General features: G+C 43.0%; 1 protein-coding gene and 1 long non-coding RNA gene across 3 annotated transcripts in view; one reads left to right on the top strand and one right to left on the bottom strand.

The window, feature by feature from the left end:
* Positions 1–397: 397 nt before the first annotated feature.
* On the bottom strand, positions 398–9,740 carry LOC130839086 (uncharacterized). Its single transcript, XR_009049763.1, has 3 exons — positions 9,504–9,740; positions 4,032–4,200; positions 398–572 (listed from the first exon to the last, which is right to left on the bottom strand). It is a non-coding gene; the product is annotated as an uncharacterized LOC130839086 (long non-coding RNA).
* The window catches only part of HSD17B2 (hydroxysteroid 17-beta dehydrogenase 2), a 62,726-nt gene continuing 42,771 nt past the window's right edge, over positions 7,529–27,483 (top strand). Inside the window, exon 1 of one of the 2 annotated variants that reach the window (XM_057712932.1) lies at positions 7,529–7,994. In XM_057712932.1, the coding sequence (XP_057568915.1) occupies positions 7,727–7,994 (268 nt within the window). In that variant the 5' untranslated portion in view covers positions 7,529–7,726. The remainder of the gene's footprint in view (positions 7,995–27,483) is intronic. The other variant, XM_057712933.1, reaches the window with a different exon arrangement.

The following is a 27,483-nucleotide window of genomic DNA, read 5'->3' as shown; positions in this document are numbered from 1 at the left end:
TCAAATGTAGTTTAACAATGTTGCATTTTTACCACTCCGCCATGTTTACTGTTTCTGATATATTTTACATCTTTTTGTTTTGTGTGTTGATTAATTACTCTGAGAAATGTTTCTGAGTTCTGGAAGCCCTACACTCCCAGTTTTGTCTTTTTAACAAGGGAAAGAAAATGCCTTCTGAAAACCATGGACCAGAGTGGGGAATTAGATTCTCATCATGGGTCTTATAAAAAGAGTGATTTGGGTAATCTTAGAAGTTAGAATTCCTGGAATCCACAGTTATCAGGAATTAACATGGCTGATCAGTAAATAAATACATCAGATTAGAATCATTCTGCTGATTGGTAGAATGAATAAGCATACTGACTTTGGATTTTAGCAAGAGATTTGACAAGGTCACTTTTTTTTTTTGGCTTAAATAATAGAAATTTATTTTCTCATAGCCCTGGAAGTTGGAAGTCCAAATTAAGTTTCTGGCAGGTTTGCTTTCTCTGAGACATCCGTCACTCCTTGGTTTGCAGATGACCACCTTCTTGCTGTATCCTCACATGGTGACAAGGTCACTTTTGATATCACTGTTGGCAAGATATAGACATGTCAGATGATTAAAATCAGCTTGAAAAAATGTTTTCCAGTGGCACATCTCTCATAGCTATATTGAATTAGCTATTTACTGGTCTTTCTGCCTGACTAGAATTTAAACTTTATGAGAGCATGAGCCAAGTCATTTTTTTTCCCCACTATTGTATTCTCAGTACCTAGAACAGCATCTGGCATATAGTAGTAACTCTATAAATATGTGATGAATGTATTAATGTTCTATTAAATGTCTTGCCTCAATACTTAGTTAAAGCTATGGAAGATACACGTAGATTTTCCCATGACATGTTGCTAGGAGGCTAAAACAGTGGACCCAATATTTACTACATTAAATTTAACAGGATTTCCATTTTTATATAAATAACATATCTTACAAGGACAGAGAGAGCTGGGCCTTACCAGAAGGTATAAAAAAGACTTGAGAACTTCGCTTCTGGTAACAGTAGACAAGATAATTAGGATCAGTCCTTTTGCTGAGAGCTTATCCAATAGAGCCAGATAAAATAGAAAACATCTCCTTCAAAGGCATCAAAATGCTGAAAGAAAACAACTGCCAACTAGGAATTCTATACCCAGTGAAAATATCCTTCAAAGATGGTGAAGTGAAGACATTTTTAGAAAAACAAAAACTGAGAGATTTCCTCACCACCACCCACACTAAAGGAAATACCAAAGAACAATGACCTGAGGAGTAAGTGTAGGGATGTGGGAAGGAATGAGAAGCCACAAAGGGTAATGACTGTGGGAAAGTTAACTGAACATTGTATAAAACAAATATAGTCATGTCATGGGGGATTGACATATCTAGACAATAAAAATTTATGACGACGATAGCATTTAAGTCACAAAGGGTGAAATGGTGTCAAGGTGTTCAGAGGTCCTGCATTATGTAGATAGGGAGCCAAAGTACCAAACCATGTTGCACTTTGATAAGCCTCATAAGTAACTATTAAATGAATCATAAAAAGTATGTAACTGTCAATGTGATGAGGGGGGAGGGTGGAAGATGGACTAAAAAAAATAATTAATTCAACCGAAGTCAAAAAAGAGAAGAAAAGTAATATAGAATAGAAGGGATTAATAGAAGGTAAACAGTAAAACCACGGGTTTAAACTTAATATATCAACACACATTTAATGTAAATGAATTACTTTGATTAAGAGACAAAGATTATTCTACTAGATTAATTTTCAAAGGTACCCTAGTATGTGGTGCTTTGAAAAGACGTATCTGAAATGTAAGAATATAGCAAAACCGAAACTAAAGGGATGGAGACTTCCCTGGTGGTCCAGTGGGTAAGACTGTGCTCCCAATGCAGGGAGCCCAGTTTCCATCCCTGGTCAGGGAGCTAGATCCCCCATGCATGCCACAAGCAAGTGTCCGCATGCCTCAACGAAGACCCGGCGCAGCCAAAATCAATCAATCAAGCAAGCAAGCAAGCACAAAAGTTAAAAAAAAAAAAGAAAGAAAGAAACTAAAGGGATGGACAGCATCTAACTGACATGCATGGAACAGTGGAACTAACAATAGACTATACATTCTTTTTAAGTACATGTGAACATTTACAGAAATCAACTGTATGATGGGCCATAGAACAAGACTCAAGGTATTTCAAAGGACTGCGATCACATATGTTTTTTGATCAGAGTAAAATTAACCTAGAAAATGCAATAAAAATACCACTAAAATTACCCATATGTCTGGAAATTACAAAATTCACTTCTAAATAACCCATGGAACAAAGAACAAATCCCAACAGAAATTATAAAATATTTTTCAGTGAATAAAAATGAAAACAGTACACATCGAACATGGGGGATGCAGCTCAGACAAACTTAGAAAACATCTCATAGCCTCCAAATGCATACAGTTTAAAAAGAAAAAGATTTTAAAACCATCCATCTAAAGAAGTTAGAAAAATGGAGAAGAAACTTCATCAGGCACTGCACAAAGAAAATACCACATGGCCTATAAATATTTGCAAAGGTGCTCAAAAGTCTTAGTCATCAGAGAAATGAAATTTAAAACTCAATTAGATCCTACCACAAACCTGTCAGAACAGCTAAACTTAAGAGGCCAAGCTTGGGGAAAGAAGGTAAAGCAGTTGGTGCTCTCACACTCTGCTTTGAATTGGCGCAATCATTTTGAAGGTAATTGGCGCTAAGGCTGAGTTTATGCATGTCCTCTGGATCCCACAATTCCACTCCATTGAATATATTCAACAGCAATGGATATGCATTTGCCTCAAGAGACATTTCTAGCAGCATTATTCATGACAGCCAGCAAAGTGAAAAGCTCAATCTCCCACTAATATAATGGAGAAATAAATAGTGGTGTATTTATGTAGCGCAATGCTCTACAGCAAAGGTTGGCAAAATGTTTTATAAAGAGCAAGATAGTAAATATTTTAGGCTTTCCAGGTATTATGATCTCTTTCTCAACTGCTACACTTTGCCATGGTAGCAGGAAAGCAGCCACAGAAATAAGTAAATAAATGAGCATGGCTGTGTTCCAATAAAATTTCATTTACAAAAACACGTAATAGGCCAGATTTATCCTTTAGGCTATACTTTGCCCACCCCAGCTTTCTGTGATGAAAACTATCACCCACACAGTATGACTGAATCCACATAGTGCTGAACGATAAAGCTGACTATTAATTACTATCCAATTCCATTTATATAAAGTTAAACAGGCAAAACTAAGTTATAGTGTTAAAAGTTAGGATAGTGCTTACTTTTGAGAAAGAACAGTGAGTGCGAGGGGGCATGAGAAGGGTTCCTAGGAGCTTCTAACAATGCTCTCCTTCTTGACCAAGGAGGTGTTATAATTTATTTTCATTTGTTGGGATATATATATTATATAAGGTATAAAATTATGTATTATCTTATTATATATTATATATAATACATAAAACTATATATTATATACTACTTGTTATATTTATATATAATATATAATAGATTACTGTATGTGCATATATATGTACTATGCATGTATACATATGTATAGTATAAATATATATATAATATGTATAAATAAAATCCTGTACTATCTTCATAATTTTCTATAAATCTACTCTAAGATAAAAAGCTTACTTAGATATATTTATATCTATAGCTACATTTATGATTTATTATAATATAAATATAACATACTGATTATAATGTATTACATATAATATATACCATTATATTTATTATAAAATTAATAGTTATATTTATATATTACTATATATACACTATATAGACTATATAAACTTTCAATTTTAGAATAGTCTGAGATTTATAGAAACACTATGAAGATGAGTACGGAGTTCTGTACTTGCACACACCTTCTTCTGCTCTCAACATCTTCCATTACTGTGGGGGGTCTGTCACAACTAAGGAGCCAATACTGACACATTATCATTAACTAAAGTCCATACTTTTTACCTGATGTCCTTGTTCTGTTTCTGTTCCAGGATCCCATCCAAGATCATACATCACATTTACTTGTCATGTCTCCTTAGTCTCCTCTGGGCTGTGATTGTTTCTCAGAAGTTCCTTGTTTTTGATGACCTTGAGTTTTGAAGAGTGTTGGTCTGGTGCTCTGCAGAATGTCCTGCAATGATAATGGTGCCATTTTCATCGCATGACTTATCACGGGTCATGGTGACCTTGATCACCTGGCTGAGATGGAGTTTGTCAGGTTTCTCCACATCAGGTTCCTCTCTTTCTCAGTTTCTATGCTGTGCATCTTGGAAGAAAGTCATTATGTGCAGCCCACACTCCTTAAATGTGAGTTCTGTTTCACCTCCTTGAGTGGGTATATCTACATAAATTATTTGTAGTTATCTACATAAAATATCTACATAAATTTTTTTCTCCATTTATTTACTTACTCAATCATTTATCTGTATCAGGATGGACTCATTTATATTTTGGACAGTTTCTCCACATTATATTTTACAACAAAATAATTTTAGTGATAAGAAAGCTACAAAAATTGGAATTTTCCTTGATAGCAAACACAATGGGAGTAAACCATAGGGCACTACTGTCAAAAGAGCAAATGAGTCTTTGGACATATAAGTAAAGATATAACTTTAGGGATAGGGGAGGTGATAATCTTGCTCTATTCTGTGCCGTTTGCACTGTACTGAAAAGACTGTGACCTCTTCTGGGCCTAACCTTTCAGAGGAGAAGTAAATACTTGGATTCCATTCTAAGAAAGGCCAGACTGCTAAGGATCCTTGAAACCCTACACAATAAATTGAGATCTAACCTCTTTGGAATTAATGATTTAGACATCATCACCCCACAATAGTTCAGTGATAGAAAAAAGACTTGATCCAGCACAAATATCTGGTTATCCTTTCCCCCTCCCAATGTGAAACAGAGAATAGATATTATATATTTGCACAGTTACAGCTCAACACTTAAAACGTTAGTTATCATCGAACCACTTGAAAATCATAACAAAACTTGTGCTACCAGCAAGACCACCTTGATGTCTGTGAGATGATCTGTTACAACCTGTACCACCCTGTCCGTATCTTGACATTTCGGTCATGGTGACATCAACACATGGTTGTTCTCTGCTTGGTGAATCACGTTGGCACTATGCTACATTCATCATAACAACGTATTCTTCAGTTATTGCAACAACATGATTTTTTAAATGTTTGGACTCTTAAAAATGTGATGGCTTCAGGCACTAAGCACCAGATAAATCATATTCTACCATATAGAAGGAGCAATTGAGAGAACCGAGGACCATCCACCTGGAGAAGGTAAGACACGATAGTAGTCTTCAAATATCTGAACGAAATAGGGACTCAATTGGCCTATGTGACTCCAAGTGGAAAAGGAAGAACAAGTGACATGATCAAACTCATTCTAGAGGAGATCTTTCTAATACTCCAAGCTGTTATGAACTGGAAAGTCAGCTTCAAAGGCTTTGCAGTGCCTGTTATGAGAGGCGTACTGGCAGTAGACAAGATGACCACTTGGTGGGGATGTTACAGAGAGAATCCCTGTTTTAGATGAGACAGTACGTCTTCAAATTCCCTTTGTAACTCAAGAGGCATCGATTCTAAGAAAGTATACGTTCCAGTATTCTCAGCATTCCCCTGCTCCCTGGGTTGAGAATCCTCTCTTTTAGGTAAGATATCCTGTCTTCAGAAGGTGCTTTTTTGAAGGTAGAGGTGACTCAGTGGCATCATTAACAAGAATGATTGATCCAACTGGCTCCTTCCTCCGGGGAAACTAAGTGTGAGTTTGCCCGAAATGGGACACTGGCCAAGCAAGGATGGTCTCAAGGAAAGCTCTAGACAGAATAATGGGGATGAAAAGGAGACCCGATTCAGCTCAGTCAGATGGAAGTCAGAAAGAGAAAGACAAACACCATATGATGTCACTTATATGTGGAATCTAAAATATGACACGAATCTATCTATGAAACAGAAACAGACTCACAGACATAGAGAGCAGACTCGTGGTGGCTAGAGGGGAGAGGGTTAGGGGAGGGATGGAGTGGGAGGTTGGGATTAGCAGGTATAAGCTATTACATATAGAATGGATAGACAGCAAGGTCCTACTGTGCAGCACAGAGAACTATATTCAATATTCTATGATAAACCATAATGGAAAATAATAGTAAAAAAAGAACATGTGTATATATGTATAACTGAATCACTTTGCTATACAACAGAAGTTAACACAACATTGTAAAAATATATTCAGTTAAAAAATAAAAATAAAAAAATAAAAAATAAAGCTCACATTCTTAATATAGCACATCCCCTTTCCCGGCAGAGGGCGGGGAGCATCCTTACCTAGACTTACACGTCACAGCAGCTTTTGCCTTGTCCTTGGGAGCCCCAGGACTGAGCAGCTGGGAAGCCATGTAGGCTGCCACCAGGAGAAGGTTTGCTCCATCTCTGGTGGGTGTGCACCATCAGGAAACCCACATGGGTGTTTGACCTCAGCCCCAGCACAGGAGCCACTGACAAAGTGCTGAGGCCTCCAGCAAAGAGCTATAACTATCCTGCATAAGTAACTTATCCTCTTTCAGCCTCAGTTTTCCTCTCTGTAGAATGTGCACAATAACAACCATCTTGAAATATTTTGTGGTTCAAATGAGGCTAAAGTAAAGAAGGGCTACTACATAATGTACCAATTGTCTTTTATTGTTTTCCTAAGGCAAGCAGTAGAAGGGTTAGAGCACAAAGCTCTGAAACAAGGCTGCTTGTCTCTACTTCTGTGTGATCTTGGGCAAGTCTCTTAACCTCTCTATGCCTCAGTGTCCTCACTCATAAAATTACTACAGTAATAGGACTTACTTCATAGACATATTGTTTTCAAAGAGACTGTGCATATTGACTGTTGAGTACCAGTGCCTGGAGCAGAGCTCAGCAGAGAATAGGGTCTTAGCTGAACATGGCCCCTGGCACAAATAAGTACTAATAGATACTGTCCGTTATTTAAATTGTTATTATTGTGTTGTCTTTCCCGAGCACATGTTTCCTCTGGTGAGACCAGAGCACTTCTCATCTGCCAAGAATCTCTTCCTCTACTTCTATATTCTCTTTCCATCTAACCCTTCAGCCTGACTCTGGTGGGGGGACGGCAGGAGTCCTGCTGATGTGGACAAAATCAGTGATGCCCACACACACATGCACCCTTGAGCCAGGAAAAGGGCTCCACAGACAGACACACCACAGGCTCCTAAAGGAGAAGAGATTTCCCGCGAGCTAGAGGTTGGATTATTATTCACTGTTCAGATAGATTGAATTCTGTCAGTTATTACCCAACTAGTTATCTGTCCAGAGGTCATTAAAAAAAATAATGCGCATGTTTGCTGTGAGTGAGTACACATCTGGGTCATGTGTGCAGTGGGCCTGGAGGAACAGTCAAATAGGAAGCGCCCTAGTATTTATATTTCAGCTGCAGACTGGTTTAAATTACCCACCAGGAATTATGTGGCTGTATGCGTATGCTTAATTCACGCTCCTTCAGAGTGAGCCTGGGTGTTTTCTCCCCCTCCCTTCTTGTCTCTCCGTTCATATAACCCAGCCTGTCTCCAGCTTGCCTTTCCCCACTTGACTCGCTGGCCCTGAGCACGGAAGGGTGCAGTGTCTCTGAGGATGGGCACTTTCTTCTCTGAGCAGGGGTGGCTGTGCCTGACTGTCACCGCAGTGCTGGGAGCAACAATTCTTTGCAGATTCAAGAAGAGCCAAGGGCAGGTGGGGAGAAAGGTGGTCTGCCTGGCAGGCCTCTGGGGAGGGGCTTGCCTACTCAGCCTGTCCCTCTTCTGGGGCTCGATCCTATTCTCCCTGTCGTGTTTCCTCTTGTATACTTATTTTTCGGGCCAAGAATTGTTACCTGTGGATCAAAAGGCGGTGCTGATCACAGGTAAGCGACGGCACTGCGTTTCTCACTCAGGGCAGGAACTGGCACTTGCTTTGCCTTAGCGGGAATTTTTCAGATTAGGTTTGAAAAGAAAATACTTGGCATGGAGTGGATGAAAGCACATCCCCAGTGTCTTTCACTACACTGTTTTGGTTTGCTTTCTTTAGGAGGTGAGCTTGAAGGGGCTGGTGGTGAGCGGGACTGGGAATGGGATGTGCACCTAAGCCATGATTTTGTTAATTTCCCAGCATAGGTATGAATAAGCAAACGTGGTTTGTTTCGTTGTAGCCAGGAAAGTCATCGGTTTTTTAAAGCTTAAACCAAATTTCCTTCTGAGATTACTGTTTGACTGTATTCTAGACTTGGCCTCTTATTCACTAGATGTGCAAAAAAGCTGTCACATTTAGGCTATCCTTGTCCTTTGCTTCATTTTTCAAAGATCAAAGAGATTCACCTGGGCTGGAAATCTCACGGTTTTCCCCAGCCGCTGTCAAGAACCTTGTGTCTCATCTGAAACTTTGTCTTCAGTTGTCATGGGACTGCTCATGTTTCTTAATTAGATCAAGCTGGCCATGCGTCCAGAAGGCAGCTGCTTGTTGGCTGAGCTGCCAGCTTTTTCCTTCTTTTGTGTTTCTTTTTCCACGGCAAGTGTGAGGCCAAATTAAATTCCTGGGTGTGTAAAACTGGTTTGTTTGGTTGTGAAGTTTGCGCTTGGATAGGGCTTTCGTTAGGATTACCCAGTGTTATCCTAACCCAGAAAGCCCTGCCAATTTGAGGATATCAGCTTCAGAGGAATCATTGGCCGGGGGGTCATCACCCCACCCCCACCCCCGGGCTGTGACCTGCGGGAGTGAAGGCAAACAGGGAGTGTGAATGAAAGCAAATCAGGCGATTTCACAATTCACAGAGAAATGGACTAGGAAATAATTTGTCTATCTTGACTTTGACTTTAACTCAATAATGAAATTCTCTCTTAAAATGAGACGCAAGTTGGCACTCGTTTGAGTGTTGAAGTGCTGCAGAAAACAAGCTTCTGCAATGAAAAAAAAAAAAAAACCAGTTCAAAGGTAGAAAATTCAATTGATCCATGGGATGTTTATCTCCTAGAATGTCTGGTATCACCTGGAATCATGCATCTAGAAGACTGGCTGGGTTTTCCACTATTTCACTTGAATTCTCTGGGGCTGGCTGGATAAAAAGCTATAATAGCAGTATACATTTTTCTGTTCTGTGTGTAGTAGCAAGTACCCACAGTCTTCAGAGTAATTCCAGGTCAGATTTATTTTTTTGTACTTTTCCACTCGCACGAAAGAAGACAGAACAATTAAGCATGTTAAAAAAAAATAATCACAATGCTGTGGTTGACACTAATGGGACATGATCTCCTGGAGGTCCAAATATTCCTGGGAAATCAATTTCAGGGAGCAGCACTTCTAAGGCTAATAGATAAGAATACTAAAGCTTAGGATAAACAGAGGCAAACTTCAAGGTAACCGAGAAAATAGGAATTACCTCTTGTTTGTCTTGTCAGTGTTCTTTGTCTTGTCAGTGTTCTTTGTCCTCTGCTTTTGAAGATGTAGGCGTGCAGAAACACACCAAATACACACCCAATTCAGTTAGCTCACAGCTGCCATTGAAATGTCCTGACTTGTGTTCAGTGGCATGGAAAATGACTGATTCCATTAGGCAACTCAAGCCCAATGACTAATCCCTCAATGAAATGCTTAGCAATTAGAAAGCTTAGAATTAAGAAAGGAACAACATACAATGAGGCTGACTGAAATGTGCCTTTCAGGTTCTTTGTTATTTTCGTGAGGAATGCCACAGATACCATATAATTCCAGAGGCGCTTTCAAGACCTTTGTACTAACTAGGGAAATTTTAAATGACTTCATTTACTTAGACCAAAACTTGTTAAAAAATAAGTCATCGGGACTTGGAATAACCTTTGTTTCAGGTTGGGTTATGTTACAAATCAGTACACATTTTAGTGTGGTGGGGATATACAGAGAAATGTCTCAGTGTACAGCAAAATCATAAATACTATTCCTTTATCTGATAATTCAAGATTTGGACATTTCTCTTAAAGAAATAATCTGAAATGTAAAAAAAGGGTAGAAGCAAACCAAAACGGCCCACTCACAAATTTGTTCAACACAGCTTTATTTAAAATTGCAAAATATTGAAAGCAATCAAAACGGTGAAAACATTGTAAAATTAGAAAGAAAACAAATGTCATTAAAAACGAAAAAAACCAAAAAACAAAAAACAAAAATGGTGACAAATGATGGTATATCCTCCAAATGTAGCAATTGGCAACCATTAAAAATGACAACCATGGGACTGCGTTATAACATGGAAACTGAACTGAGGGAAAACACTCAGGGGATTGAGGTGCTTGGATAAGACAGCATCCATGTCACATGAAGAGGAAAAGCACTGGAAGGAAAGAGGCTGTGAATGGTTGGATCAGAGCACTTGGATTTGTTTTTCCCTTAGAATTACTCTGAAATAGTTATATTACTTACATAACAAAAACATTTAACAAAGAGCTCATGTCAAAAGGATAAAGTCCATTTTAGTGCCCACTTAATGATGGACCCAGGTATAAGACAATTACAAGAAAGAGTTCAAAAAAACTTTTTTTCTTTGAGTCCCCTAGTTCACTTTGGTAAGATAAAGTTCTTTTGTCTCTGAGATGTATAATTATAGCAAGAAGAAGAAATAAGCAAGCATAGGGCATTTGAATACACATTCGTCCTCAAGGCCCCTGAAGCTACAGTGGCCATTCAGTTTTTAAAATGACTATAATATTAGTGAAGAGCGGATCCTCAAGATTGCCACAGCATCTCAGGCACAATATAGTGAGAAGGGTGTTGATGTCTGACAGGCTTGGGTTTGAATCTTGCATTTACTTTGCCTTAGGGGAGGTTCTCCAGGGGCAGGGTTTGAGATGAAGATTTGTATGAAAGGGATTTATTAGGAAGGTTTCCAAGGAACATAGGTCCTGGAGTAAGGAAGATGGACAGGGAAGGGGAGGAGGCCAAGCCCGGGTTCAGCATCGAGGGAAGTCTTCTGAGGGTCCCATGTTGGCTTAATGGCCCAGGGCAGATCTGAAGGCATTGGGGGGGGGGTCACAGGTGGCAGCTGTCCCCATTTGTGGGCCAGGCAGCTGTACTCCTTATACCCTCACACCTGTCAATCATTAGCTAAGGGCTGTCACCCCCACCCACTTTGGTGGTAGGAGGGGAGGCTTAAACGCCAGGCACTTCTGGCTCTCCATGGTCACTGGCAGAAAGGACCCCAGCATCCTGGGCAGCCCTTGGACAAAGTCGCAGGGTCAGGTTGCTGGGAGTGAAGCGTGCAATGGATTAGGGCACTGAGAAATGGTCAAGGGATCTGGGGCAGCATGACATCTGCTACATACCTCTTACTAGAAGTGTGATCTTTGAAAGCACCCAGTTTTAGGCTTTTGAACTTCTGTTTTCTCCTCTGTAAACTGGAAATGACACACACACACACACACACACACACACACACACACACACACTCATAGATGGAGTTAGTAGATGAGAGAGAGCAGGAGAGGGAGGGAGGAAGATAGGAGATTCTGTGTATTGACGTGGCGAGGGGGGCAGTTACGGAGAATAAAAAGAGAACAAAAAGAAAAAGGAATGGCTGACACAGAAATGGAAAGAAGAAACATTCATTCATTCTTTCTATTCATTCAGCTATTTATTGAGTCCTCGGTATGTGCCAAGTGTTATCCAGAAGCAATGAGGGAAGAAAGTTAAAGACCATGCAGTTGTTATGTTGTCAGGTGATGGGATCTGAGTTCCCAGTTTTTCTTAACCTTGGACCCACATACGCTGGGGATTCCTTCCTCTTCTCCCAAGGTTGTGCATTTTCATTCACAACCTACCCTTTGAACTTGGCAGAAGATGCATAAGTAACTTTGATTTTCCACCCTCAGGACTTTCATCCTGGTCCCTCCAGTCTTTCTCATCCATCTTAAATATTAACTACTGATTTGGCATCTACTGTGTGCAAGGCACGCATGGAGGCTTTCCCAGTCCACTGGGAGGGATACGGTCACACCTAACTGTAGCCATGAGATGGGATACAGAGGGTGCCTCCAGGAGGATTCCCAGAGTACCATGAGTCCTGGTGCTGGGTGCAGGAGAGGCCTCATTAGGAATTGAAAAATAGCTTTCTACAGGGAAAATAAGGTCTTCCAGGCTAATTGGTTAATCAGGTATGACACACAGCTAACACTCATTAAAACTTATTGAGTTGGATAATTTTAATTGGAATTTTAAAACTGGGTACAACGGAGAGATCAGGGAGGGGAAGAAAGATATGTTTGATGTGGAAGTCTTTATCTTATGCTCCAAACAAAGTGTCCTAGGGGGACGGTGACCCTCTTCTAGGACTTATTAAATAGTCCAATTAAGGTTCTAAAATGGAATACTGTTGGCATCAGCTTGGGATTTGGGCTCCTTTGACGTTAACAGTAGACTGTTGAAATGGATTAACATTGACAGTGGACTGGGGACTAAAGCAAATAACATCTCTGCACTCAGAGGTTTACATACCTTTTACATTTGATTCCCATAACCCTAATAACTAACGTCTTATGAACAAGGAAAGTGTGTCCCAAGTCCCTGAACTACTAAGCAGCAGAGATGGGACTAAACCCAGATCAGACCCATCTGCCACCCAAAGCCTTGCTCTTAACCACTGTTATTATCAGTGTGATAGCTACGGTTACTGGTAGCCTATAAAGGTTTCCAGAATATAAAACGTGTCCATTTATCAGCAAGTGAGTGCTGAACATCTTTTATGTGCTCAAGACTCTGCTTGTTTATGGTTTATAGGTAAAGAAGATGTGGTACATATATACAATGAAATATTACTCAGCCAAGAAAGGAACAAAACTGGGTTATTTGCAGAGGTGTGGTTGGACCTAGATTCTGTCATACAGAGTGAAGTAAGTCAGAAAGAGAAAAACAAATATCGTGTATTAACGCACATATGTGGAATCTAGAAAAACAATACAATATGAACCTATTTCCAGGGCAGTAATAGAGACGCAGATATAAAGAATGCACGTGTGGACACAGGGGGAGGGAGGAAAAGCTAGAGCGGGATGAATTGGGAGATTAGGTTTGACATAAATACACTACCAAGTGTAAAATAGATAGCTAGTGGGAACCTGCAGTATAGCACAGGGAGCTCAGCTTGGTGCTCTGTGCTGACCTGATGGGTGGGATGGGAGGGTGGGCGGGTGGGAGGGAGGTCCAAGAGGGAGGGGATATATGTATACATATAGCCGACTCACTTCATTGTACAGCAGAAACTAACACAACATTGTAAAGCAATTATATTTCATTAAAAAAAAAAGGACTGCTTGATACAGAACTTGGCAATTGATTGGATGCAAGATATGCCCATGAGAGAAGATAAAATGAAGATACCATGGATGGGGATGAGGATGTTTGAAAAGGATGATAATTGAGAGATGCCATATGGTGAATTTGACTTCAGGTTTGAGTTTGAGGGCAGTGAGGGGGCAGTGCAGGTGAAAAGTCATTGGCGGTTGGAAGTACAGACATAGACCTTCATTAGGTTTGGAGAAGAAGGATGGAGGAACACAAGCGACACAGTGGTGGTTAATACTGCAAGGGACGAAGCCATTGGTTTATATTGTAATGAATCGATACTGTCCTCAGGAATAGGATGTACTTCAGTAAATAATTAATAATACAATATAATACAATCAATATAGTAAATAAATAAATTTATTATATAATTATAATTATATTTATAATAATAAATATAATTCAGTCGGTCTGTCAGATTTTTTTTTTTAAGAGCACATATCCTCTTTTATCATTCAGTTTAAGCTTAACTGTAGCCTTCTACAGAGAGGCATAAAAAAGGTATTGCTAACTTAGGTAATTTTGTATAAGGCTGAAAGGTGACTTTATTAGGCATTCTAGATGGTATATTTAGGTTGGCGGATAGACTCATGGAATGAAGTCCCCCCAAATGTATTGTAAGGTGTTTGATGGCAGGGACCAGATCTCTTTTATGACTAAGTCCCCCTTCTCTGTCTCTGAGCACATTGGACCCAATTAAATGTTAATGAGTGAGTGAGCTGTGAGTGAACGAACCGAGCTGGAGAAATGTCCTCCCCTTTTCGTGGTCAGTGGTTGGGCACAATGGGTTTGTGCCAGTCTGCCCACTTGCTTAGGTACTTATCTCTGCCGGTTCTTTTTTGCTGGGGTCACCTGTGTAGGAAGGGCAGAGTGACATGGCCGAGCTGTAGAGGCCCCATTGTTCTACGGAGACGTCATTGTTGGCTTGTTCTGGACAGGGCTTTGCGATGACCTGGTTCTAAGCGTGTTCCTGTTCACCCAGGATGTGGCGTGAACAGAACATCCTCTGGTCACACCCCTAAACCCTCCCACCGGGCTGCTGAAGCTGCTCTCGCAAGGGTCACTGGTGCCCTCCTAGTCACTAGAGCTTGGCTTCCATCCAGCACTGCTGACCGCATTTTCCTTCTCGTCGCGGCCTCCTTTGCCTTCTGGGATACTACATTTCCATGCTTCTCCACATCTCCATCCTTTGACTCCTCTGGGTCCTTCTTCCCACCCCTCGCACTAGGTGGCCTCTAGGGCTCTGTCCTTAGCCCTCTTGGGAAGGGTTCCTGGGACAAACAAGTTCTGATCTCAAAAAGTGATCAAAGATTAGTTTTGCTTACTCCCTCATGACCAAAGCTACCTTGTCCATTTGTTTATGTCAGTCTGTGAACTTTGATTACCCTGCGGATTTTGGCGTTCCCTATTTATGCCCTTAAAGATGAACCCTTTCCAGATCCTGTTCCATTGCCTTATCCCCTACATTCCAGCACTGGGGCTCAGTGCCGGGCCCTCAGAGTTGGGAATTAGACTAGATCATAGGGTGTCAATATATATCTGCTCGGACACAGTATGGGCAAAAGTTCTGAAGCAAGGCCAGAGATATCAGGTTAATGGGTAGATGGTTCAGATAGTTCTGTTGCACTGAACCAAATGGAGATAAACCGGTCCCTGGGGATGACACAGGTCAGTAAATCCAGGGGCCAAAGAGCACACGACGGGGGCAGGGTAAGCAGGGAGCATGAGGAAGTCTAGTGCAGAGACAAAGAGGGATGGAGGAACACGTCTGACTTGGATGATCCAGGGACCCCTGGATCTGTCCCATTCGCCATGGTCACAAAGTGGCATCTCCTCTTTAACGTGGAATTTACTACATGCAACATCCTGGTGCTTCCCGACCTCCACCCCCACCCGCTTGCCCACTAGTCCCCATCATAAGATCCTTCCTTTGTGCTCAGAATTACCATCGCTCATGAATTTCATGCCATAAACAGGACGTCGAAAAGATACATGTCCACTGAAAGACAATTCTAAAATTCAAAAGCAGAAGCCACCAGGAATCTCATGTTGAATGCCCTTTGTGTGCAGAGGACTCAAGGTCCAGGGACTGGGCCAGATGAATCTTAATTTGAAATAGTCAGTGGCCAGCATGGTCTTAGATTGAATCAAACCCCAGCTCCATGTTTATGGATCAAAGGCTTTGATAGGGCAACTGAAACACTGGAAAGGGAACTGCATTTCATTGCATTCTATTTTCTAAAGACTCACATCTACTGAGGTCCTGTAAGCCTACAGAGTCAAACCTAACCTGGGCATCATTAAGAAGAGGGATAGACACGAAACCAAAACTATGTTCCTCTCTTGAAACAACACATGTGCATCTAAGTGCAGGTCTGGTCACTGTCAGTCAGGGTGGGCAGTCGGTTGCAGCGGTTAACAGCATGCATTTAGGACAATGACTGACATGACTGCCAGCTCCCACCTTGCCACTCACTAGCTTTCTGACCTAGGGCAAGTTAATCAACCTGTCTGAACCTCAGTTTCCTAATCTGTAAAATGGAGGTAATCGTAGCTGTGCTCTCACTGAGATTGTTGCCAGGATGGAAAGAGGTAACACCCATAAAGGGCCATCTGTAGATGATAACTCTCCTTCTTAGCCAAACAGGGCACCATGAGGGTAGTGACCACAGAGTCAAAGGATGAGGTTGCTGAAAGAGCCCTGTGACTCTGGAAAGAGAAGAATGAGGGTAAGCATGATTGCAATAGGCCCTGGAATAGAAGATGGAGGGAATCCTCCCAACCAATACCAACACCTTTTCCCACTTAAAGTCTGAGAGAAGCTTCTAGAATAAGCCACAGAAAGTGGGTGTTCACATACAGATAGTAAACCAATAAGTCATCCTAGGGAAACATCATTGTAGGGAAAATGGTGTAGGGGTTGGGGGTCCCACCACATCCTGTTCCCCAGGCAGGGTCTGGTCACATGCAAGGGGTCTCCCCTGGCCTCACCATTTGTAACAAGCCTGTTGTGATACTGGGTGGAAAAAAGTGGTGAGGAGGAAAGAACACTTCATCCTGCCACTTTGGCATCTATGCAAGTTATGGATAAACTCCATTTCCAGCAGCCATCTCCCAGTGCCTGCATGCCCTTTTCAGGGTCATCCATTTTATCCCGTGGGGTTGTTTGAGTAACCCCAGTGATGGAAAACTCATTACCTTCTCAGGGAAATCATTTCACTTTTATCCAGTGCTAATCGTTGTAAATATCTTCTTTATAATAAGCCGAAATATGCCTCCTTGGAACATCCATCAGTGCACTTAGTTCTGCCCTTGAAAGTCACATAATCTAATTAAACCACCCCTTTGCATGGTAGCACCTGAAAACTGTGAAGCCTGCATCATATCATGGCCAAATCTGCTCTGAATTAAATCTTCTCGTTTATTTTACCATTCCTCCCATGACCTGGTTTCCAGAACTTTCACCATTCTACTAAGTCTCCTCTGGACCATTTTCAATTTCTTGACATTCCTCTGAGATGTTGACTCAGATTTAGCATCATGTGCCCTCTCGGTATGAGCAAAACAAACCAGACTGGAATTAATGTGGTAGGATTAAATCGGTATCCATGAGAGGTTCTTCCTTGGATGTTGTCGCTTTGTTTGGTGGGGTAAATTCATACTCCCTTTTAACATCCCCAGCCGAGTTCTGAACTAACAGAGATAGGCAAGTGGAAACCAAGATGTCAGCTTTATTCCTGATAGATGCCTTGGAGAAGGTGTCTTCGATGTGTAGTAACAACAGTGCAGCCAGTCCAGGCAGGGTTGAAAAGACTCAAGCCTTGCCCACAAGGGAGGGCCCGGGTTGGACAGCTAGGCTATCACAGCCCAATAGCACAGGCGTTTTGTAGGCTGGGAGATGCTGAGGAAGAGAGGAGAGCTTCCTAGTGACGTGCTGGCCTCTTGAGTTTTCTCCTCTGCTTCTCAGTCCTAATCATTTTCTCTGAATTGCCCTTTTGGTTCTTCTGCTAGGGAGAGAAGAGACTTTTGCATCCAGTGAAATAGTCTTGTATAGTTCTTTCTGTCAAAATCACCACGCAGATGCTTTGTTCCACCTCCCAAGGGGGAGGAAGGAGTGGGAGACAGAGAAGGGCCACTGTCACACCGATAGATATCCCTCCATACTGAAGGAAGCATAGGCTGTGAGGAAGAAGTGTTCCCCCTAATATTAGGCTCAGAAAACCAGCTCTTTGGATGGAGGATGCTGTGTCTAAACTGTGGCTTATGTGATAGAGGTCCAGGGAGTATTGACTACAAACTTAAATGGGGTCAATGGTGGGCTGTACGCCCACGACCTACCCTTCTGCACCCATCCCAATACACACACACACACACACACACACACACACACACACAGATGTACTCATTAGATGCATAATATCTAAAAGAAGGTATTAGACCACTTAGCAGCTCTGGGCCTTTGAACAAGCTGCTTTACCTCTCTGAGGTGAATTTTCTTCATGTGGAAACAGGTAATCATGATGGCTCTCTCTTCTCAGTACTAAATAAGATTATGACTATATACGTGCTACGTGGTGCATAGTAGATGCTTCCTGAAATAGAGTCGTTTTTACCTTTCCCCATCTTGTCCAGTCTAGTAATCCCCTTGGCAAAGGAGATGAAAGCAAAGTAGGAGTCTCGTGGTTCTGCCCGCTGTACCATGCGTGATGCTGTCTCCTTGGCTTCCATTTTGCCTGCTCCTTTGTTCTTTTGCATTATGACCATCACTTGACAGGCAAGCCCTCTTTCTGTGGTTAACTTATTTCTGCAGGCCTCAGACTAATCTAGGTTTTCACTTACAGATGCTTTTCTTACATGGGTAGCGCTTCTCCCGTGTCAGGACCCTTGGTTCTATGCTATATCTACCTTTGGTTCTTGCCCTTTGAAGCCCTGGCCTCATCTGAGAGCTCCCTATGTGGTCACTCTAGCCTCTTGAGTTTTCGCTCATGATCCTTCTCAGTCTTGATCCTTTACTCTGAGTTGTATTTTCACTTCTTCTACTAGAGAGAGAATCTTTGGAGGGCATTGGATCAGGAGCCCTTGCTCTGGGTACAATGCCCACCTGCTGTCTCTCCTCAAGTCTCCGTCTCTATATAAGACTCCTAGGCTGGGGGTGAGGGGTGCCAAGAGTGATGAGGGTGCATGATTGACTTGAGCTGTGATGGGAGACACAACCGGTTCATGTTTCCAATCACCACTTGTCAACTGCCTCCTGAGCGCACTTGACATACAGTGGGGAGTGAAGACAGACAAGGTCTCTGCCCTCATGAAGCTTTATTCCAGTGGAGAAAAACATAACACAAATCAGCCAATAAATAGATAAAATAATCCCAGCACGGCAAGACTTCAATGGCAAGGATAGAGACTTCACTTTACTGCTGAGAGCCACTCTGTATTGAAGGCTTCCTATGTGTTAGAAACTGTATCAGGCACTCTGATTAGCATTTTCCATACCTAATTTCATTTCAGTTTTCACAAACACCTTCTAATTTTTAAAATATATGAAAAGCTTTAAATGTATGAAAGCAGGGTAAATATTCACAACATGCCTAATACCCATATTCTAAAATCATGATCGAGAGATTGATGAGATAATGTCTATGATTAATCCCACTCAAAGATGAAGAAATTGAGGCTTTCAAGGGATTACACAACTAAGGTCATATAACATAAAATAAGTAGGTGGCAGCACTAAAATTTAAATGCAGGTATTCTATCCTTCTTTTAGTTCAAGGAGATGAAAGAGCAGTGCAGACAGGTGTGCCTCCTCTGGGGGAAAGGGACAATGATGGCCAAGTTAAGCTGTCCCAAACATCCCTGGCTTCCACTCTCAGGCCTGGTTCAGGGGTCCAAGGGCAAAACAGACTCTCAGCAACAGAAGGAGTGCTCTATCATCCAGCAAAGCTCACCTTGGCAGCTCCAGAAAACCATGAGGACTGAACGAGCAGGGACTTCCCTGGGGGTTCTCTCCAATAGCAGGGCTGTTATGTTTCCCATGAGAAGCCATTAGTGCCCTATGCAAGGTGCCTTCTCATTGCTCAAGCAGTCAGTCCCTATTTTCCAAATATTCCCAGCTGTGCCCTGAGGCTGTCACTCGGCTACCTCCAGGTTATTATTTCAAATGTACCTTGTGTACTGTTGAGTTTTGTGAAGATTTTGGTAGTGTGCAAAGGGGAGTAAGTAGAATCTGTTCATTATTTCATCCATAACTATTGAGCTCTCTGTGCTGGGTGCTGGGAATATGGGGAAAAATAACAGGCATTCATCACACTGAATAACTTTACAGTCTAGCGGGAGGACGGATAAGAAACAGGGCATTACAAGGCAATGCAGCATGTGAGAATTCAGAGAACTGAGAAGGAGTAAGAGGAGAGAAGGCCACCTAGGAGTCTGGGGCAGAGGCCAGGAGTTTGGAGAGCAAGCAGCTGATTGTAGAGACTTTATGATGGGAGAATCAGAGGACTCACTAGCTCATTGGGTCTAGGTAGGGAAGAAGAGGAGAGACTCACTGCACATTATACTTTCCTTATATAACCCTCATCAAAGCCCTTTGTAATTTCTTTTGACCTTCTGTCTTGCCAGATGGATTGTGAGCTCTGTGAGGGCAATGTGTAAAGCACGGTGCCCACAACAGGCTTAGGTGTGAATTCATGAACAAATGAATGTCGAGAAGGATTCTGAGGGTCTGAGAAAGTCTTCCTACTAAGAGAAACAATAGATTTTGAGAGACTGGGGGGAAGGAAATGACTTTGAAGAAAAGATAAAGGCTTTTGTTTGAGACAGTTTATATCTGAGGTGCCAAGGTTGTATCCAGGTTGGCGTGTCCAGAGGAATTAGGAAAAGTGAGGCTAAAGTCCAAAGGGAGCCCAAGACTGCAGATACAATTAGGTTCGTCTTCCACATACGTAGGATAAAAAAAGTTCTGAAAGCTAAAACAATGCCGGAAAGAAGAGTGTAGATAGACATCGGGACAAGGAACTGGGCAGTGGAGGCTGCCCGGATCTATAGGATAGGAGGAAGAAGGTAGACCTGAATGGTGTTAGGGGTCCAAGGAAGAGGAAGGTTCCAAGGAGGAGAGTTACAAACAACATCCAGTCTGGAGGACGGAGTGAATGGGATGACAAGATACCTGTGGATTCAGTGCTTTGGGAAAACTATTCGGAGGGATTTCAGTAAAGGACACGAGAAGGAGCCCCAGTGCAAGGACAGTAAGGGGATGGGGTCGGTCGGCAGCTCTGATGCTGTGAGAACACGAGTGGAAAAAGGCGGGAGCAAGATGGGACCTCAGCTCTAGGGAACAGCAAGATCAAAAGAAGACGTTTTTGGGAGAGAGAAAGTTTGGGCAGTGGTTTTGGAGGCCCAACAGGAAGGACTCGTGAAGAAGACATTGACGGTGCAAAAAGGATTGTGGGGATTGATGAAGTGGGAGGCGGTTGCCCGGAGGATGAAGAAGAAGTAGAAGCAGTCACTGTCTCAGCTTTCATCCAATTTACTTTCACTTCAGTTTACTTATGGAGTGAGTCGTCAATGGTTTGTGGCACTGGTTATGGTTATAGGGTAGTAACGAGAATAAAATGATATAAGGCATGCCAGATGCCCAGTACCGTGCCTGGCTGTATAGTACAAAATCGGTGAATGCTATTGTAGGAAACTAGAGAAGACAAAAGACAATAAAGTAATCAGAGAGAGCCTCTTGTTGGAAGTAATTCCAGCTATTTTTCTGGGTTGGAACAGGTAGTATCCATATTGGACTCTCATCTCTCTGTTCCTGCCAAGTTAAATTGAATCTCTCATTTATGCCCCTGTCATCACATTTGCAAACTTTGTGAGCATTTGTTTAATATCTTCCTCTTTCAAGAGCAATAGCTCTTGACCAGGAGCAATTTTGCTTCCCAAGGGACATTTTAGCAATGTCTGAAGATATTTTCGGTTGTCACAACTTGGGGGTGTGGAAACAGTCTACTGGCATCTAATGGGTAGAAGCCAGGGATACTGCTGAACATTGTACAATGCACAGGATGGTCCCCTTAACAAGAATTACTTGATGTCAAATGTCAGTAGCGCTGAGGCTGAGATACCCTGCTCTAAGGTGTGAGCTCCCTAGATCAGAGGCCATGTCAGTCTCACTGATCACAGCATCCCCAAGTGCCAGCTACAGAGCAAGTCGCACGATGAATACCCAATAATAATAAAAGGAAATAAAAGGAAATGGATAAAGAAGATGTGAAATACACACACACACACACGCGCACACACACACACACACGCGCGCGCACACACACACACACACACACACACACACACACACAGAGGAATGTTATTCAGCCATAAAGAAAGAATGAAATCTTGCCATTCGTGATAACGTGGATGGACCTAGAGGGTACTATGCTAAGTGAAATAAGTCAGACAGAGAAAGACAAATCCTGTGTGATTTCACGTATACGTGGAATCTAAAAACTAAAACAAATAAACATGATAAAAGAGAAACAGAGTTATAGATACGGAGAACAGACAAAGGGGGTGGGCAATGAGAGAAACAGGTGAGGAAGATTAAAAGGTACAAACTTCCAGCTGCAAAATTAATGCATTGCAGGTATGAAATATACAGTGCGGGGAATGCAGTCAGTAGCTATGTAATATCTTTGTGTGGTGACAGATTATAACTAGACTTATCGTGGTGATCATTTTAAAGTGTATACAAATACCACATCACTACATTGTGTAACAGGAAATAACGTAGTCTTGTAGATCAGTTATACTTCAAAAACAAAGAAACAAACTCAAAGGAAAAGAGATCGGATATGCGGTTACCAGAGGTGAAGAGGTGAAGGAAAGGGGAATTAGGTGAAGGCAGTCAAATGGCAGGGGAAAAAAAAAAAAGGAAATGAGGATTGAACTGGAGCTTGAAGAATAGGCCAGGTCTGAATGTATTTTTCTCTGCTTTGAGTACACGGTGGTAAAGGGTGCTAGAAAGAAAAGTTCACACAGAAGACTGTAAATATTCTATCCCCAACGGGATGGAAGAGATGCAGCGGCCCTGGGGCTTCACCAGGAGACTGACATTGCTATAAACAAGAGAGTCTCAGGACGAGGGGTCTGGAACTGAAGGTAACACAAGAACATCCCAGGCTGTGAGCAGTTCATTGTTTTGACAGACAGAATTCAGCCCACCACTAAAGCAGCAGAGACAGAATTTTAAATAGATACGAAACAGAGAGTTCTTTTGGTCATGAACAGAGGTGAGGCTTCTTAGCCTACTGTGAGCTGCCATGCTCACAGGGTAGGTCTCCACCTTGGGGCAGGTCTACGAGTCTGTTGGATGTCAACCATCACTGTGCCCTAGAATCACCTGTGAGAATTTTATTTATTTATTTATTTTAATTAATTGATTAATTTTATCTTGTTTGTTTATTGGCTGTATTGGGTCTTCGTTGCTTCACATGGGCTTTCTGTAGTTGCGGAGGGTGGGGGCTCCTCTTCATTGCAGTGCGTGGGCTTCGTATTGCAGTGGCTTCTCTTATTGTGGAGCCGGGCTCTAGGCGCGTGGACTTCAGTAGTTGCGGCATGTGGGCTCAATAGATGTGGCTCGTAGGCTCTAGAGCACAGGCTCAGTAGTTGTGGCGTATGGGCTTCGTTGCTCCACGGCATGTGGGATCTTCCTGGACCAGGGCTCGAACCCGTGTCCCCTGCATTTGCAGGCGGATTCTTAACCACTGCGCCACGAGGGAAGCCCTGTGGGACTTTTAGGGCATCCTCATGCTTGGGCGCCCCTGCCAGAGCTCAGGTTTACCTGCTCTAAGGTGTGTGACCTGGGCATTGGTGTTTCTGAGCGCGCCCCATCCCGGGTGAAGCTACTGTGTAGCTCTACGTGGAGAATGAAGCACAGCTCAAAGCCTCCTATAAGCAATTCCTCTCTCCCATACCTATGTTCCCAAGTGCACTGGGTGTCTCAGGCGTGCCATGTCCAAAAGCGAGCTCTTGATTTGGCGCCCCTCCTCCCTGGCCCTGGCTCAGTCTTCCCCATCTTGGAGATCCATACGTGTAAAGAATAAAAAACCCAAATTTCTACCCAAGACCAGGGGCCCCACACCATCTGGTCCCTCTCATCTCACACCATTCTCCCCTGTTCCTCGGCGTAAGACCCTAAGCTTTCCCTGGCATTGTAGCCTGTGCACATGCTGTTCCTTTCATCTGGAATGCTTGGGGCAGGGGAGCCCTTTACAGAGCTGGCATCCTCTTCACCTTCATATCTTAGCCTAAACCAGGGCTCCTCAGTCACCATCAACACCTTAGTCCAGAAAATTCTTTATCTGGGGGGATGTCCTATGCATCGTAGGATGTTTAGAAGCATGCATGGTCTCTGCTCACTAGAGGCGAGTAGCCTCCTACCCCCTAGTTTTCATTGTGACCACCAAATATGTCTCCAGACAGTGTCCCATGGGGACAAAATCACTGACCAGTTGGAACACTTACTGGTTTAGTTTAATTCTTTTTTTAAAAAATTTTATTGATGCATAGTTGATTTACAACATTGTGTGAAACTGGTTTACATATTCCCTTCTTGAGCAAATGTTCCCTTGTGTCCAGACTTTAAGTCTCCAGCTGTTATTCTCAGTCTCCATATCTTACTTTCATAGCACTTATCTCACTTAGAAATTGAATCTACATGGCCTCTCCCCACTAGATTACCTGGACCTTTTCACCCGGTGCTGTATTACTGGTGTCGAATACAGCTGCTGGCACATAGCAGATACTCTGCAGACGTGCGCTGAACAAGTGCACGCGTAAATGGATGAATGCATGAATAAGCCAGGACTGCTGGGCATGCAAGTGGGAGACGATTTAGCACAGGAGGAAGAGCACAGACTTTGGAGCCAGCAAGTTCTGGCTTCCCAACTCTGTGTGCCCTGGGACAGCATAATTAATACCGCAGAGCCTTAACTGAATCACCTACACCATGGGGGACTATCCTTGAGAGTCTGATCAGCTGTGTACTCCTTCCTGCTCTCTCCCATATCACAGGTGATTCTGATGCTCCTTCCGGTGCCCTGGGCGGCTGCAGCAGGTCTCTATCAGAGCTCACCATTGCCAAAGACAGGAATCGACACTGTATCCTCCAGGCCTTATTCGATGACAATCATATCACAGGTGGTCAGCCAATGGTCTCTGTGCAGTGTGACCAGACATCATGTTGTATCCGTGCTTTCGTGATAGCACCGTGGCCGGTCTGCTGAGGTGATTCCCACGGGGCGGGTGCCTGGGGAAACAGGACCTATCCCAAGTCACTCCTTAGTGGGTCGTGGGTCTGGGGAGTTTGTGCCCCTCGCTGTGATGGGTTCACACTCAGGTAGGCCTTCTGGCTTCATGCAGGAAAGTGGGAAGCTGGGCCTGAGTCCTCCTGTTTCTCTGTTCCTCCTTTTCTCCAGGCTTTGCAAATAAGGAATTGGATGAGGATGTTGTCTGACTGACCCTTAGACGCAGTGAACTGCGTATGGGCAGTAATGCCCTCCTCTTCCTCATTCACCAGAAAAGGGAAACTCCATGTCTCAAGATGGTTCTAGCAAAGAGTCCTTGTGAGCAGAGTTGCCAATGAGTTCCTGTTTGCTCACAGCATGAGCTCCCTCAGGAGGCATCCCTTTGAGGTGTCCTAGCTGCTCAGAAGCCCTCAAGAGGAGGCTAGCCCCTGGGGTATGCTTTTCCCTTGGGACTGCCTCATCCCAGTCCCACTAGGCCAGCAAGTGGCAAAGCAGGGATCTGAACCTAGGTCTTGTCCTTCTCTCTATTTTCACGCTCCAAATCCACATCCCAGGGGGAAAATATCCTTTTCCCCAGTCTGGGGCGGGGTTCAGCGGTCCAACCAAGATACCAAGCGGTGAGGAAGGGAAAGCCCCCTCTGTAGTGTCCCAGGGATGTTGTAACTGGGTGGCTTAAAACAAGAGAATAGTTGTTTTTAAGGTGTTTTGTTTTGTTTTTTAATTTTGAGTATAGTTGATTTACAATGTTCAGTTAGTTTCAGGTGTATAGCAAAGTGATCCAGTTATACCTATACATATATTCATTCTTTTTTAGATTCTCTTCTCATATAGTTTATCACTGAATATAGAGTAGAGTTCTCTGTGCTATACAGTAGGTCCTTGTTGGTTATCTATCTTATGTATAGTAGTGTGTGTTTGTGTGTGTGTGTGTGTGCGTGTGTGTGTGTGTGTTCATCCCAAGCTCCTGATTTATCCCTCCAACTCCTAATCCTGTTTTTGAGTTATCTTACAATTCTGAAGCCAGAACTCCAAAATCAAGGTACCAACAGGGCCTTGCTCCCTTAGAAGCCTCTAGGGGAGGATGCTTACTTGCCACTTCCAGCATCCAATGGCCCCTGGTGATTCTTGGTTTGTGGCAGCATAACTCTAATCTCTGTCTCCATCTTCCCTTACTGTCTTCCATCTGTGTGTCAGAAATTTCCCTCTTCTTATAAGGACACCAGTCATACTGGATTAAGGGCCCATCCTACCCCAGTCTGACCTCATCTTAACTAATTGCATCTGCAACAACCCCATTGCCAAATGAAGATCACATTTTGAGGTACTGGAGGTTAGGACTTCAACATATCTTTTTGCAGGACACAATTCAACTCATAACATTCCCTCAAACCAAAGCAAGGTCCCATCGCCAGAGGAAGAGGGGATGGATGTTGAGCAGATGTGCTGGCTACGGGCAAACGCACACTGCACCCACCCTTCTCCATGCATCTTCCCCACTCTGCTCTCTATCCTGGAGACTAACCGCAGCCAATGGAGAGCAAGAGTCAGAGGTTGTAGGAGGGAGAAGCATGAAATCAGATTATTCCTCTTGGTGCCCTCTCTGTAGGATCACTGGGGGCTGCCTCACTCCCTTGCCGGAAGGTCACAGTTCACTCTCTCTAGATTCCAGTCACTAATCCCTCCCTTTGCCCCTCAGACCTAGGAAAGGGGATCCTGACTTCTACATGCCCAGCGGTATTCTACTGTCCTTTGACCCTTCCCACACCCCTATTGACTTTCCTTCCAATCACCCAATTTGCCATCTCTGTACTCAAGGTATCCTGTCTTATACAGCAGAAAATACAACAGATGTCCACTGAACTTCTAAGAAATGTTCATTCTACTGTTATTTCTTGATTAAATAAACACTTTGCTAAATGACATCTCTTGGTCATGACTTCTGGTTCTTTATGTCTCTTTGATCCTTCATCTAATCATAACTCATTAACTAAAGTGCTTTCTAAGAACTTTTCCTAGCAGCACAGGCTTTGGCTGCACTGCAGGTGCACAAACACAAGGACCCACAGAGCCTGTGCAGATCAGGGAGTTGGTGACTTGGACCACAGAGAAAAGAAGCCAAGCCCAAAAGCATTGAGATTAGCAGGTGAGATTTGGAAGAGGCATGCATCCCAAACAGGCTAAGATTAACACACCCCTTGTGCAGAGTCTGCAGAGCAGATAGAGATCCTTGAAATCATCACCGTTTTTCATTCTCCTGAGTTAAAAACAATGACAAGGATTGCAAACTAAGACAGCAAATACCAGCATAACCAATGATAAATTTAGCAGGAATGGGAAAAGTTCATAGTGCCAGCCATGGGCTCTGAGTTTCCCAGCAGACCGTAAGCCCCTTGAGGGCAGGGACTGGGTCAATCTCAGTCACCATTCTACCCCCAGCATCCAGCCCAGTGTGGGGCAGAGAGAAGCTGAGTGAATGAATAAGTGAGACTCTTTGGTTGGGGCTAGCTTCTAAAGGTGTTGTAAATCAACTCTGAGACTGTGCACAGAGAAAACTTGACTTTGTGTGTCTTTGTCCCTGGAGGGAACCTTCATCTCTGGTTGCTGCTGGGAAACCAACACAAAGCTGGACGTGGAGGATTGTGCACGGGTGCGGTATCCCCTTGGCATTTATGGTACCCCGTGAGAGGTCCATCCATGCTCTCCAGAACATGCTGGCAGATCCCCAAGCTCATCTTTCTCCGAGTCACCTCTGACTAT

The sequence above is a fragment of the Hippopotamus amphibius genome, chromosome 16, assembly GCF_030028045.1.
Source record: "Hippopotamus amphibius kiboko isolate mHipAmp2 chromosome 16, mHipAmp2.hap2, whole genome shotgun sequence".
Taxonomy (NCBI): domain Eukaryota; kingdom Metazoa; phylum Chordata; class Mammalia; order Artiodactyla; family Hippopotamidae; genus Hippopotamus; species Hippopotamus amphibius.
Note: the sequence above shows the minus strand (reverse complement) of the source record. Positions and strands in the feature narration are given on the sequence as shown.